Consider the following 15,339-nt stretch of genomic DNA (forward strand, 5'->3'; position numbering starts at 1 on the left):
AAATTGAGAGCTTTGCCTTCCGGCTCAGCTCCTTCTTCACCATAACGGATCGATACAGCGTCCGCATAACTGAAGATGCCGCACCGATCTGCCTGTCGATCTCACGATCCACTCTTCCTTCACTCGTGAACAAGACTCCGAGGTACTTGAACTCCTCCACTTGGGGCAGGGTCTCCTCCCCAACTGGAAGATGGCATTCCACCCTTTTCCGGACGAGAACCAACCCCATTCACATATATATATATATATATATATATATATGTGTGTGTGTGTGTGTGTATGTGTTGGGGAAATGTCGGTCAAATGTCATTCATATTCATCAATAACCCATTCATGTTCCTAATACCTATTAATTTCATATTTTTTAGCCTCTTCCGCTCTTCCAGGGCCATAAATCTCGTTTTGACTAAAGTTATACTCACCCCCTTACTTCCGCATCCCTCTGACCTTTCCATAACCCCACCTCCTCTTCTAGGGTCCTAAATCTCATTTTGACGTAAGGTACACTCACCCCCCTCCCCCCATACTCCCCCCTCCCTCTGACCTTTCCATAACCCCACCCCCCTTTGACCTTTGACACCAAGGTCGTAAATCATTTTTGACGAAAGGTGTCTCCTTAAGCTCTCTGATGATTATTGACCCACGGAGAAGGAGTGCACAGTACACACCTCTGTACATAGGGGGGGACAAAGGTGGACAGGGTGAAAACCTTTAAATTCCTCGGGACCCACATCAGCGAGGACCTCACCTGGGATCACAACACCCAACAAACAATAAAGAAAGCCCAGCAGCGACTGTACTTCCTAAGAAGGCTGAGAAAATTTGGCATGCCACACAAAATTCTCAGCAACTTCTAAAGAAGTACGGTTGAGAGTGCCCTTACCAGCTCAATCACGGTCTGGTATGGAAACTGCACTGCTAAGGACAGGAAGGCACTCCAGCGAGTGATTAAAACTGCTCAGTACATATCAGGAGCAGCCTTCCCCTCACTACAGGACATGTACTCTACCAGGGCCACCAGGAGAGCACACAACATCATAAAGGACAGTGCACAGTCTCTTCAGCCTCCTACCATCAGGCAGACGATACAGGAGCCTGAAATCCAGGACTACGAGACTGACAAACAGTTTCTACCCACAGGCCATCAGGCTTGTGAATGCTAACTTGTGAATGTGAGCCCCCCCCCCCCCCCCCCCCGCCCCGTTTCAATTGAATATAAGTTGAAAAGGATTTGCAAATCATTGTATTCTGTTTGTATTTACCATTTACACAACATGCCAACTTCACTGGTGTTGTAATTAGTAATTTTACGCTTGATTTGAAACGTATTCAATAATTTTATGTAACCTACATAAAATTCAACAGGATAATTAATCAGGCTGGTTACAAAAGTAAATACGAATCAAATATACTGCAAAAGAAGGTACTGAAAAAAAAGGGAAAAACAAGTTGAATGATTCTCAAGACTGAGACCAATCTCATCCTGTTACTGTACAACTTGTAGACACACATCAAAAGTCAGACGATGCAAACTAAAATTTGGTGGATTTTTTGCCGTCGAGTTCAGTCTGCTTGGCGACACTTCCGCTTTTGGTGCTGATCATATTTCTGTAAAGACAACCAACAAAAATATCATCAACGTTCCTTTAGGTTACTATAAGCTTCCCATTTTAATGAAGCTTTCAGAAAACACACGGAATGGGATAAGGAAATGGTGATTTTATTTGTCGTGTTTTTGGGGCTGGTTTTGAATGTCTCCAGATCTCAACTCCATAGAAAATATTTGGAGGGATATATATATATATATATATATATATATATATATATATATATATATATATATATATATATATATATATACAAACTCCCAAACCAGTGAAGTTGTCACGTTGTGTCAATGGTTAATAAAAACAGAATATAATGATTTGCTAATCCTTTTCAACTTATATTCAATTGAATAGACTGCAAAGACAAGATATTTAACGTTTGAACTGGTAAACTGTTATTTTTTTGCAAATATTAGCTCATTTGGAATTTGATGCCTGCAACATGTTGGCTTACCCGTTGCCCTGGACCTCCTTGGAAGAATCGGGCAGTTCTTGGCTTCTGGTTTCAGGAAGGAAGATGACAAAAGCTCCACTTAGCAACGCAAGGCTGCTGAAGACAACGATGGGTAAGGACCAGTGATAGAAGGCCAACAAGTTGAGTGGTGGAGCGAGCAGCCCGCCTACTCTGGAGACCAAAGACACCATGCTGACAGCCGTTTGCCTGGGGAGAAATGCATGTCAGAAGCACAGAATCTGCCATAACGTACACAATTAAGACTAAGAGGTTATTAATTAGACAGGTTTTCTGAGACCCTTTGATGCGGTTTTCTCTCGCTGTGTCTCGCCGTCTCAACCCAACCGGCCAAGACAGATAGATGCCCCACAGAGTTCCGTTAAAGATTTTCTTCCCCTTGCATCTATCACCAAGTGCTTGCTCATGTGGGGTTCAGTTGCTCGTCTTTAATGTACGAGGGGTATGCCTTAAGATGACTTGGCTACACAAAGAGTCAACTGGGATAGGCTCCAGATTCCTCGTGATCCAGAACAGGACAAGCGGTAACAATGGACAAGTTGCTTAACATGTTTCCTGGCGATTACTCAAATTTTAACACTGAATTAGTAATCCTAGTCTTGATTTTAAATCATATTCAATGATTACGTCTAACCTTCTTACAGGATAAACTTTGGCAAATGATATGAAAGCATGTGTTGATCACAAAGATTATTATCAAGGCTTACAGTCGCAATTGTAAAGAACATCATGTCATGGCTGTCTTGAGTTTCCAATCATTTCTACAACTCTTATTTTTTTGTGATAGAGTGATTGGAGCACATACTTGTTGGTCACAAAAAGCATTCATGAAGTTTGGTTCTTTTATGAATTTATTATGGGCCCTTGGCAAGTTTCACTGCAATAAGGCGCTTTTGGTAGCCATCCACAAGCTTCTGCTTGAATTTCTGACCACTCCTCTTGACAAAATTGTTGAAATTCAGCTAAATGTGTTGGTTTTCTTACATGGACTTGTTTCTTCAGCATTGTCCACACGTTTAAGTCAGGACTTTGGGAAGGCCATTCTAAAACCTTCATTCTAGCCTTATTTAATGGGAGATGGGAGACCGGGCTTTCTGCTCCGCCTTTCCCTGTCTGTGGAACACTCTCCCTGACCACCTGAGGGCACTGCAGACTGTGGAAGGCTTAAAAACCCTTCTTTTTAAAAAAACCTTTTTTTTTAGATATATGCGTGCTCGTTCTAGCTCTTAGGCTGTTCTAGTTTTTATTATATTTTTTATTATCTTTTTTTTTGTTAATACACTGTAGCACTTTGAGGTTGTTTGCTCAATGTAAAGTGCTTTTGCAAATAAAATCCATTATTATTATTATTATTATTTAGCTATCCCTTTACAACTTTTGACGTGTGTTTGGGGTGATTGTACCGTTTGAACACCCGACCGCGCCCAAGACCCAACCTCCGGGCTGATGATTTTAGTTGTTATTCTAACAACTACCGTATTTTTCGGACTATAAAGCACATTTAAAATCCTTTGTTTTCTCAAAAATCGACAATGCGCCTTATAACCCGGTGCGCCTAATGTACAGAATAATTCTGGTTGTGCTTACGGACCTCGAAGCAAATTTATTTGGTACATGGTGAAATTATGGACAGAATTTCTAGGCGCAGTCAAGGAGTTGAGGGGATCTGGTTTGGTGGCTGCAGAATTAGGTCTCTGCTTTTTGCAGATGATGTGGTCCTGATGGCTTCATCTGGCCAGGATCTTCAGCTCTCACTGGATCGGTTCGCAGCTGAGTGTGAAGCGAATGTGATGGGAATCAGCACCTCCAAGTCAGAGTCCATGGTTCTCGCCCGGAAAAGGGTGGAATGCCATCTCCGAGTTGGGGAAGAGGTCTTGCCCCATGTAGAGGAGTTCAAGTACCTCGGAGTCTTGTTCACGAGTGAGGGAAGAGTGGATGGTGAGATCGACAGGCGGATCGGTGCGGCGTCTTCAGTAATGCGGACGCTGTATCAATCCGTTGTGGTGAAGAAGGAGCTGAGCCGGAAGGCAAAGCTCTCAATTTACCAGTCGATCTACGTTCCCATCCTCACCTATGGTCATGAGCTTTGGGTTATGACTGAAAGGACAAGATCACGGGTACAAGCGGCCGAAATGAGTTTCCTCCGCCGGGTGGCGTGGCTCTCCCTTAGAGATAGGGTGAGAAGCTCTGCCATCCGGGGGGAGCTCAAAGTAAAGCCACTGCTCCTCCACATCGAGAGGAGCCAGATGAGGAGTCCTGAAGAATTTGTAGGTAATCCTCCTTTTTCATTGTCCCATTTAGGCTCTGTAAAGCACCAGTTCCATTGGCAGAAAAACAGGCCCAGAGCATAACACTACCACCACCGGCATGGTGTTCCTGGGATTAACGGCCTCACCTTTTCTCTTCCAAACATACTGCTAACCAAAATAAACGCAATAAAATTAAATACAGCTCCACCACTTCAGTCATCATTGTTGTGCTTAAGAAACTTCTCTATGACTTCAGCTCTTCTGTGTGATATTGTCATTACCCACAAGTGGTGGAAAAGTGTATTACAATGAGTTCAACAGCCCTATGGTTAAGAAACACTGGCTTACCTGACTGAGGTGGGAAACAGCTCGTGAGTGTACACCATACACACTGATCTAGCCCAGGTGAAGAAGAACTTCCCTGTGGTGACCAAAACGGAAACCGCAACCACATCGCCTGGAATGAGAGTTCATGTACAATGAACTGAAGACCTGATACCAACACGTAAAAAGTATATATATTTTTTGGAATAAGAGGATGTCACCTTGTGAGAATGCCAGTGTTAGCAGGCAAACGACCCCGCTTGCGAAAAGGGTTAAAACCAGGGACAATTTCCTTCCCCATAATTCCAAAATCCAGATGCAGAGGAGGTGTGCGGGTAATTCCGAGACCCCAAACAGGAATTGATTCAGGAAGATGTTCAGGCCATACGCACCCACATTGAGGAGAAGACTAAAGTAGCCTATATTGACGGAAAACCTTAGGAGGGGGGGGGGGGTGGTAACAGAGAAATAATGGTCAAGACTTGGCTATGACAGTCCAACAAGGTAGACAGAATGCTTTTCAGTAGAAAATATCATTTGGTTGTGGAAACACTGGCCCAGATCTAGACTATGTACTGGAGTATACATGGAAGTATACCCAACAGTCCACATGTGTTTTGTGGACTTAGAAAACATTTGATTGTGTCCCTCACAGTTTTTGGTTTTCATTTGTACGGACCGTGCAGTCACTGTAATATTGGGCAGTAGAAACTAGGGGACGTTTGACCCCACCAAGGGGACATTGTCATTGTCACCTGTTCAGATCAGTGTCTTTAGGACCATGAGAATGGATGCCAAAGTGAAAATGTCATTTACGAATGGAATAGGGTCGGATCATGATACCAACAAACAGATCGGCGCTTAATCCCCAGTGATGGCCACGGATGAAGCACTGGCTGTCCAAAGTCAGGACCCGGGGTGGACCGCTCGTCTGTGCATTGGTTGGGGACGTCTCTGCGCTGCTGACCTGTCTCCGCTCGGGATGGTCTCCTGCTGACCCCACTATGGACTGGACTCTCACTATTATGTTAGATCCACTATGGACTGGACTCTCACTATTATGTTAGATCCACTATGGACTGGACTCTCACTATTATGTTAGATTCACTATGGACTGGACTCTCACACCATTATGTTAAATCCGCTATGGACTGGACTCTCACTCTATTATGTTAGATCCCTACGGACTGGACTGTCACACTAGTATGTTAAATCCACTATGGACTGGACTCTCACTCTATTATGTTAGATCCACTATGGACTGGACTCTCACACTACTATGTTAAATCCACTATGGACTGGACTCTCACTATTATGTTAGATCCACTATGGACTGGACTCTCACTATTATGTTAGATCCACTATGGACTGGACTCTCACTCTATTATGTTAGATCCACTATGGACTGGACTCTCACACTACTATGTTAAATCCACTATGGACTGCACTCTCACTATTATGTTACATCCACTATGGACTGGACTTTCACTATTATGTTAGATCCACTATGGACTGGACTCTCACTATTATGTTAGATCCACTATGGACTGGACTCTCACTATTATGTTAGATCCACTATGGACTGGACTCTCACTATTATGTTAGATCCACTATGGACTGGACTCTCACTATTATGTTTAGATCCACTATGGACTGGACTCTGACTATTATGTTAGATCCACTATGGACTGGACTCTCACTATTATGTTGGATCCACTATGGACTGGACTCTCACTATTATGTTAGATCCACTATGGACTGGACTCTCACACTATTATGTTAGATCCACTATGGACTGGACTCTCACTATTGTCACAGTCCCTGCAGTGTCTTGTGTGTATGTGTCGTCTGTCTGGGTGTGGTCATGTGTGGGTGGAGTTTGGGTTCCTGGCTTCCCAGTCTGGCACACCTGGCGCTGATCAGCCTACTCACCTGCCTGCCATCAGCTAATCACCTCCACTCCACAAAAGCCCTGGCCTCCTCACACAACGCTGCCAGATCGTTTCACAGCTCTCCAAGTGGTAACGCTTCTCGCCAGTTCTCGCAGCATTTTGACAATCTTGTTGATCTTTTGTTTGTGCCTTTGCTCCTGGTAGCTTATTCCTCGCCTCACCATTGTTTTCCTCTGCCTCTAGTGCCGACCTCCTCTAACCCTGCCTGCCTGCCAGACACCTCCACTACAGCCAACGACGCCTTTCCCTCCTCCCTCATCTGCCTAAATTAAACCCTTTGGACTTTTTATCTGCCTCTCTTGTCTGCTTTTGGGTCCGCCAGCTTGTTAAATCGTGACAACTATTATGTTAGATTCACTATGGACTGGACTCTCACACTATTATGTTAGATCCATTATGGACTGGACTCTCACACTATTATGTTAGATCCACTATGGACTGGACTCTCACACTATTATGTTAGATCCACTATGGACTGGACTCTCAATATCATGTTAGATCCACTATGGACTGGACTCTCACTATTATGTTATATCCACTTTGGACTGGACTCTCACAATATTATGTTAGATCCACTATGGACTGGACTCTCACTATTATGTTAGATCCACTATGGACTGGACTATCACTATTATGTTAGATCCACTATGGACTGGACTCTCACTATTATGTTAGATCCACTATGGACTGGACTATCACTATTATGTTAGATCCACTATGGACTGAACTCTCACAATATTATGCTAGATCCACTTGACGTCCATTACACCGGTCGCCCAGGGGGGTCCCCACATCTGCGGCCCCCTCCAAGGTTTCTCATTGTCCCATTGGGTTGAGTTTTTCCTTGCCCTGATGTGGGATCTGAGCCGAGGATGTCGTTGTGGCTTGTGCAGCCCTTCGAGACACTTGTGATTTAGGGCTATATAAGTAAACATTGATTGATTGATTGATTTTACTAGACTATCATGGTAAACAGAGTTGAGCCAGAGGTAACAATCGTAACTTATCAGTCATTTTAGATCCACGGTGATCTTTTGAGTGCCGTACCGATCGGAGAATGAATGTGTCCCAGAATACTCAGCTGTGGGTCACATTGACCTAATCTTTTGAAACATCTGGTCTTGTATAAGACCTGTGTCCTGCCAAAACTTCACAATTCCAGAGATTACCAGTAGGTTCCTGCGTCCACATCCAGAAAACGGCGTAGGCAAGAAACAATTCAGATTCACCCAAAATGTGCAGATAGTCACTGCAACTGGCTATAGGGTGGGTGTCTCCAAAAGTATTTGGCCACCTGCCTTGACTCACATATGAACCCATAAGGTTCAACATGATGACCTTTTGCAGTTATTACAGCTTCAACTCTCCTGGGAAGGCTGTCCACAAGGTTGTGGAGTGTGTTTATAGGAATTTTCCACCATTCTTCCAAAAGCGCATTGGTGAGGTCACACACTGATGTTGGTCGAAAAGGCCTGGCTCTCAGTCTTCGTTCTAATTCATCCCAGAGGTGTTCTGTCGGATTCAGGTCAGGACTCTGTGGAGGCCAGTCAAGTTCATCTACACCAGACTCTGGCATCTATGTCTTTATGGATCTTGCTTTGTGCACTGGTGCACAGTCATGTTGGAAGGGGAAGGGGCCCGCTCCAAACTGTTCCCACAAGGTTCGGAGCATGGAATTGTCCAAAATGCTTTGGTATCCTGGAGCTTTCAAAGTTCCTTTCACTCGAACTAAGGGGACAAGCCCAACTCCTGAAAAACAACCTCACACCATAATTCCTTCTCCACCAAATGTCACACTCGGCACAATGCAATCCAAAATGTGGTAAACCCTGACTGGTAAAGGTTGCCGACCCCTGTGCTAGACCATGGAAACCCATTCCATGAAGCTCTCTGCGTACTGCACGTGGGCTTAATTGGAAGGTCACATGACGTTTGGAGCTCTGTTGCAACTGACTGTGCAGAAAGTCTTTGCGCTATGCGCTTCAGCATCCGCTGACCCCTCTCTGTCAGTTTACGTGGCTTACCACTTGGTGGCTGACTTGCTGTTGTTCCCAAACTCTTCCATTTTTTTTTATAATAAAGCAGACAGTTGACTTTGGAATATTTAGGAGCGAGGAAACTTTGCGACTGGATTTGTTGCACAGGTGGCATCCTGTGACAGTTCCACGCTGGAAATCACTGAGAGCGGCCCATTCTTTCACAAATGTTTGTAGAAACAGTCTCCATGCCTAAGTGCTTGAATTTATACACCTGTGGCCGGGCCAAGTGATTAGGACACCTGACTGATCATTTGGATGGGAGGCCAAATACTTTTGGCCATATAGTGTATCTCCTATGTGTGACTGCCATCTACTGGTCACACTTATAATTTCACCATGTCCATCCATCCATCCATCTTCTTCTGCTTATCCGAGGTCGGGTCACGGGGGCAGCAGCCTAAGTAGGGAAGCCCAGACTTCCCTCTCCCCAGCCACTTCGTCCAACTCCTCCCGGGAGATCCCGAGGCATTCCCAGGCCAGCCGGGAGAGATAGTCTTCCCAACGTGTCCTGGGTCTTCTCCGTGGCCTCCTACCGGTCGAACGTGCCCTAAACACCTCCCTAGGGAGGCGTTCGGGTGGCCTCCTGGCCAGATGCCCGAACCACCTCATCTGGCTCCTCTCGATGTGGAGGAGCAGTGGCTTTACTTTGAGCTCCCCCCGGATGGCAGAGCTTCTCACCCTATCTCTAAGGGAGAGCCCCGCCACCCGGCGGAGGAAACTCATTTCGGCCGCTTGTACCCGTGATCTTGTCCTTTCGGTCATAACCCAAAGCTCATGACCATAGGCAGTGTTGGGTTAGTTACTGGAAAAACAGTAACTAGTTACAGTTACTAGTTACTTTATTTCAAAAGTAACTCAGTTACTAACTCAGTTACTTACACCAAAAAGTAATGCGTTACTGTGAAAAGTAACTATTTAGTTACTTCTTCTACTTTTTTTTTTTTAAAGCTCCCATTAATGCCCTTTTAGCCTTCATTTTAGTACTGTTATTGCACTGGAGAATAATACAATCTGTTGATCAACTTGACATACATTTGCATCACTGAACTCTGCTAAGCAATGTGCTCTACATACAACACACAAAGACAAAGATATGTTTCAAAGGGCCAATTTATTTCAGGCCAGAACAAATTGACAAAACTATTTTAAATAGCTGCAACATAACATACATAAGTAACAAACAGCATAATAACACTAACACTAACCACGTTAAACCCAGATTCCGAACTAATAAAGGTCTTAACTCATTCTCTTTCTATGCCACTTCAATATGGAATGCACTCCCAACAGGTGTAAAAGAAAGGGCATCTCTATCGTCCTTCAAAACCGCACTAAAAGAACATCTCCAGGCAACTACAACCCTAAACTAACACCCTCCCTTCCACATAATACCTCTTCGGATTGTAAATAATCAAATGTAGACACTTTTTCTTATACTTTCTGATCTCTCTCTCTGTGTCCACTACTTGCTGTACATATCCTACCAAGTCAGTCCTACACTGTTTCAATGTCCATTTCTCTGATGATGCAATTGTTGATGACTGAAGTGTTGATACCAACCAAACCTGTGAGCTGGGCAGCAGCCGAGGGCAGGGCACTTGGCGGTCCGATCCTCGGCTACAGAAGCTAGCTCTTGGGACGTGGAACGTCACCTCGCTGGGGGGGAAGGAGCCTGAGCTAGTGCGCGAGGTGGAGAAGTTCCGGCTAGATATAGTCGGACTCACTTCGACGCACAGCAAGGGCTCTGGAACCAGTTCTCTCGAGAGGGGCTGGACTCTCTTCCACTCTGGCGTTGCCGGCAGTGAGAGGCGACGGGCTGGGGTGGCAATTCTTGTTTCCCCCCGGCTCAGAGCCTGTACGTTGGAGTTCAACCCGGTGGACGAGAGGGTAGCTTCCCTCCGCCTTCGGGTGGGGGAACGGGTCCTGACTGTGGTTTGCGCTTACGCGCCAAACCGCAGCTCAGAGTACCCACCCTTTTTGGATTCACTCGAGGGAGTACTTGAGAGTGCTCCCCCGGGTGATTCCCTCGTTCTACTGGGGGACTTCAATGCTCATGTTGGCAGCGACAGTGAAACCTGGAGAGGCGTGATTGGGAAGAATGGCTTCCCGGATCTGAACCCGAGCGGTGTTATGTTATTGGACTTTTGTGCCCGTCACAGATTGTCCATAACGAACACCATGTTCAAACATAAGGGTGTCCATATGTGCACTTGGCACCAGGACACCCTAGGCCGCAGTTCCATGATCGACTTTGTAGTTGTGTCATCGGATTTGCGGCCTCATGTTTTGGACACTCGGGTGAAGAGAGGGGCGGAGCTTTCTACCGATCACCACCTGGTGGTGAGTTGGCTGCGATGGTGGGGGAGGATGCCGGACAGACCTGGCAGGCCCAAACGCATTGTGAGAGTTTGCTGGGAACGTCTGGCAGAGTCTCCTGTCAGAGAGAGTTTCAATTGCCACCTCCGGAAGAACTTTGAACATGTCACGAGGGAGGTGCTGGACATTGAGTCCGAATGGACCATGTTCCGCGCCTCTATTGTCGAGGCGGCTGATTGGAGCTGTGGCCGCAAGGTAGTTGGTGCTTGTCGTGGCGGTAATCCTAGAACCCGTTGGTGGACACCGGCGGTGAGGGATGCCGTCAAGCTGAAGAAGGAGTCCTATCGGGTTCTTTTGGCTCATAGGACTCCTGAGGCAGCGGACAAGTACCGACAGGCCAAGCGGTGTGCGGCTTCAGCGGTCGCAGAGGCAAAAACTCGGACATGGGAGGAGTTCGGTGAGGCCATGGAAAACGACTTCCGGACGGCTTCGAAGCAATTCTGGACCACCATCCGCCGCCTCAGGAAGGGAAAGCAGTGCACTATCAACACCGTGTATGGCGAGGATGGTGTTCTGCTGACCTCGACTGCGGATGTTGTGGATCGGTGGAGGGAATACTTCGAAGACCTCCTCAATCCCACCAACACGTCTTCCTATGAGGAAGCAGTGCCTGGGGAGTCTGTGGTGGGCTCTCCTATTTCTGGGGCTGAGGTTGCTGAGGTAGTTAAAAAGCTCCTTGGTGGCAAGGCCCCGGGGGTAGATGAGATCCGCCCGGAGTTCCTTAAGGCTCTGGATGCTGTGGGGCTGTCTTGGTTGACAAGACTCTGCAGCATCGCGTGGACATCGGGGGCGGTACCACTGGATTGGCAGACCGGGGTGGTGGTTCCTCTCTTTAAGAAGGGGAACCGGAGGGTGTGTTCTAACTATCGTGGGATCACACTCCTCAGCCTTCCCGGTAAGGTCTATTCAGGTGTACTGGAGAGGAGGCTACGCCGGATAGTCGAACCTCGGATTCAGGAGGAACAGTGTGGTTTTCGTCCTGGTCGTGGAACTGTGGACCAGCTCTATACTCTCGGCAGGGTCCTTGAGGGTGCATGGGAGTTTGCCCAACCAGTCTACATGTGTTTTGTGGACTTGGAGAAGGCATTCGACCGTGTCCCTCGGGAAGTCCTGTGGGGAGTGCTCAGAGAGTACGGGGTATCGGACTGTCTGATTGTGGCAGTCCGCTCCCTGTATGATCAGTGCCAGAGCTTGGTCCGCATTGCCGGTAGTAAGTCGGACACGTTTCCAGTGAGGGTTGGACTCCGCCAAGGCTGCCCTTTGTCACCGATTCTGTTCATAACTTTTATGGACAGAATTTCTAGGCGCAGTCATGGCGTTGAGGGGATCTTGTTTGGTGGCTGCAGGATTAGGTCTCTGCTTTTTGCAGATGATGTGGTCCTGATGGCTTCATCTGTCCAGGATCTTCAGCTCTCACTGGATTGGTTCGCAGCTGAGTGTGAAGCGACTGGGATGAGAATCAGCACCTCCAAGTCCGAGTCCATGGTTCTCGCCCGGAAAAGGGTGGAGTGCCATCTCCGGGTTGGGGAGGAGATCTTGCCCCAAGTGGAGGAGTTCAAGTACCTCGGAGTCTTGTTCACGAGTGAGGGAAGAGTGGATCGTGAGATCGACAGGCGGATCGGTGCGGCGTCTTCAGTAATGCGGACGCTGTATCGATCCGTTGTGGTGAAGAAGGAGCTGAGCCGGAAGGCAAAGCTCTCAATTTACCGGTCGATCTACGTTCCCATCCTCACCTATGGTCATGAGCTTTGGGTTATGACCGAAAGGACAAGATCACGGGTACAAGCGGCCGAAATGAGTTTTCTCCGCCGGGTGGCGGGTCTCTCCCTTAGAGATAGGGTGAGAAGCTCTGCCATCCGGGAGGAGCTCAAAGTAAAGCCGCTGCTCCTCCACATCGAGAGGAGCCAGATGAGGTGGTTCGGGCATCTGGTCAGGATGCCACCCGAACGCCTCCCTAGGGAGGTGTTTAGGGCACGTCCGACCGGTAGGAGGCCGCGGGGAAGACCCAGGACACGTTGGGATGACTATGTCTCCCGGCTGGCCTGGGAACGCCTCGGGGTCCCACAGGAAGAGCTGGACGAAGTGGCTGGGGAGAGGGAAGTCTGGGTTTCCCTGCTTAGGCTGCTGCCCCCGCGACCCGACCTCGGATAAGCGGAAGAAGATGGATGGATGGATGGATGGATGGATATCTGTATCTGGACCCCGACTTAAACAAGTTAAAAAACTTATTTGGGTGTTACCATTTAGTGGTCAATTGTACGGAATATGTACTGTACTGTGCAATCTACTAATAAAAGTTTCAATCAATCAATCAATCAATCAACAACATAGCTGTAAAGCTGGCTTCACCTAAGGAAGGCACACGTGACATACACAGAGCCTAACCAGGCAGATTTGAATTGTTGTTTTGGGCAGTAGACGGGATCTTTGATCCAAGACACAACTTACATTTAACTAAAATGTTCTTTTCTTTGTGCTCGACAAAAGAAAAGAAGTGAGAATATCTCATACTTGCCAACCCTCCCGAATTTCACTGCCTCTCCCTGGGACAACCATTCTCCAAATTTCTGCCGATTTCCAGCCGGACTTAAGGCACGCCCCCTCCCGGTCTCTACGGATCTGAGTGGGGACAGCCTGTCGTCACGTCCGCTTGGCCAACCAAAAAGTAACCACAGAACACTATACCGTATAGCCGTATAGTGTTCTGTGGTTACTTTTTTGTTGGCCAACGGTTGTATTGCGCACCCCCCTCCCCTCCCCTCCCCTCCCCTCCCCTTCCCACACTCAGACACACAGTCACAAGCACACACAGAGAGCGCAGAGGAAGAATCAGAAGCACGTCTCTGCTTCGCTGGAATAAAACACACTCAGATCCTCAGTTTCTAGCCGATACTACATAAAAAGTAACGTAAAATAATGCAGTAACGCATCATGTAGTAACGGTAACTGAGTTATTGAATATAAAAAAATAACGCGTTAGATTACTAGTTACCGCCGAAACTAACGGCGTTACAGTAACAACACTGACCATAGGTGAGGATGGGAACGTAGATCGACTGGTAAATTGAGAGCTTTGCCTTCCGGCTCAGCTCCTTCTTCAACACAACGGATCGATACAGCGTCCGCATTACTGAAGACGCCGCACCGATCCGCCTGTCGATCTCACCATCCACTCTTCCCTCACTCGTGAACGAGACTCCGAGGTACTTGAACTCCTCTACATGGGGCAAGATCTCTTCCCCAACCCGGAGATGGCACTCCACCCTTTTCCGGGCGAGAACCATGGACTCTGACTTGGAGGTGCTGATTCCCATCCCAGTCGCTTCACACTCAGCTGCGAACCGATCCAGTGAGAGCTGAAGATCCTGGCCAGATGAAGCCATCAGGACCACATCATCTGCAAAAAGCAGAGACCTAATCCTGCAGCCACCAAACCAGATCCCCTCAACGCCTTGACTGCGCCTAGAAATTCTGTCCATAATTTCACCATGTACCAAATAAATTTGCTTCGAGGTCCGTAAGCACAACCAGAATTATTCCGTACGTTAGGCGCACCGGGTTATAAGGCGCACTGTTGATTTTTGAGAAAACAAAGGATTTTAAATGCGCTTTATAGTCCGAAAAATACGGTAGTTGTTAGAATAATTGTTTCTAAATCATCACAAAAAACTTTGTGTTACATTGAGTTCTGTCAAGTAAGAATACAAAAGCTGTCTTTGAAACCTACCAAGAAGAATGCTCGTAAAACTCCACTGTGTAAGGAGGAGAGCCACATGAAGGATTTTCTGTTTTCTGTTTTCTCTCATGTATGGTAATCAACAGAAGGATTTTGTTCTGGCCCAAGGACTTCAAAGCAGAGAGATGACAGGATCTGCCCAATTTCCAGACGACCTCTTTTTGAACTATTTTCCGAACTCTTTTTGAGCTGACCTTTTCTGTGAACTTTTTGTACGACCTTTGTCCTTTGGAAACAGCCGTGGCCATGTGGTCGGGGAGGGTCCAAAATAAAAGAAGGAGGCAAACAATCTTTTGGCAGAGCGTGCTGGAGATACCGTACAAGGGTACAGTGTGTCCAGACGATTCTCCTCAAAATTGAGTCCAAATTGAATTCTGTCTCTGTTTAATTCTTTGCCTCTTGTCTTGTTTAATAGATGTCATCAGTGTTTGAACCTGACAGTAGTTGTATATTCTTGAGAGGCAGGTTAAACCAAAACAAAAAAGTGAATGGATGGATTCCAAAAATGTGCTCAACTTACCAGATAAAAGACACTATCAACCAATATTTCAGCAGCACATTTGTGGTAAAGATGATTCTCATCA

The 15,339-nt window shown here is 46.8% G+C and overlaps 1 protein-coding gene across 1 annotated transcript in view; it reads right to left on the reverse strand.

Moving 5' to 3' along the window:
• Window positions 1-1,324: 1,324 nt before the first annotated feature.
• The window catches only part of LOC133581462 (solute carrier family 22 member 13-like), a 25,679-nt gene continuing 11,664 nt past the window's right edge, over window positions 1,325-15,339 (reverse strand). The window contains exons 6-10 of the mRNA XM_061935481.1: window positions 15,276-15,339; window positions 4,874-5,088; window positions 4,677-4,785; window positions 2,062-2,268; window positions 1,325-1,608 (exon numbers count right to left, since the gene is read on the reverse strand). The exon at window positions 15,276-15,339 is cut by the window's right edge and continues 37 nt beyond it. Coding sequence (XP_061791465.1) covers window positions 1,533-1,608; window positions 2,062-2,268; window positions 4,677-4,785; window positions 4,874-5,088; window positions 15,276-15,339 — 671 coding nt within the window. The 3' untranslated portion in view covers window positions 1,325-1,532. The remainder of the gene's footprint in view (window positions 1,609-2,061; window positions 2,269-4,676; window positions 4,786-4,873; window positions 5,089-15,275) is intronic.

This window comes from Nerophis lumbriciformis, linkage group LG03 (assembly GCF_033978685.3).
Source record: "Nerophis lumbriciformis linkage group LG03, RoL_Nlum_v2.1, whole genome shotgun sequence".
Lineage (NCBI taxonomy): Eukaryota > Metazoa > Chordata > Actinopteri > Syngnathiformes > Syngnathidae > Nerophis > Nerophis lumbriciformis.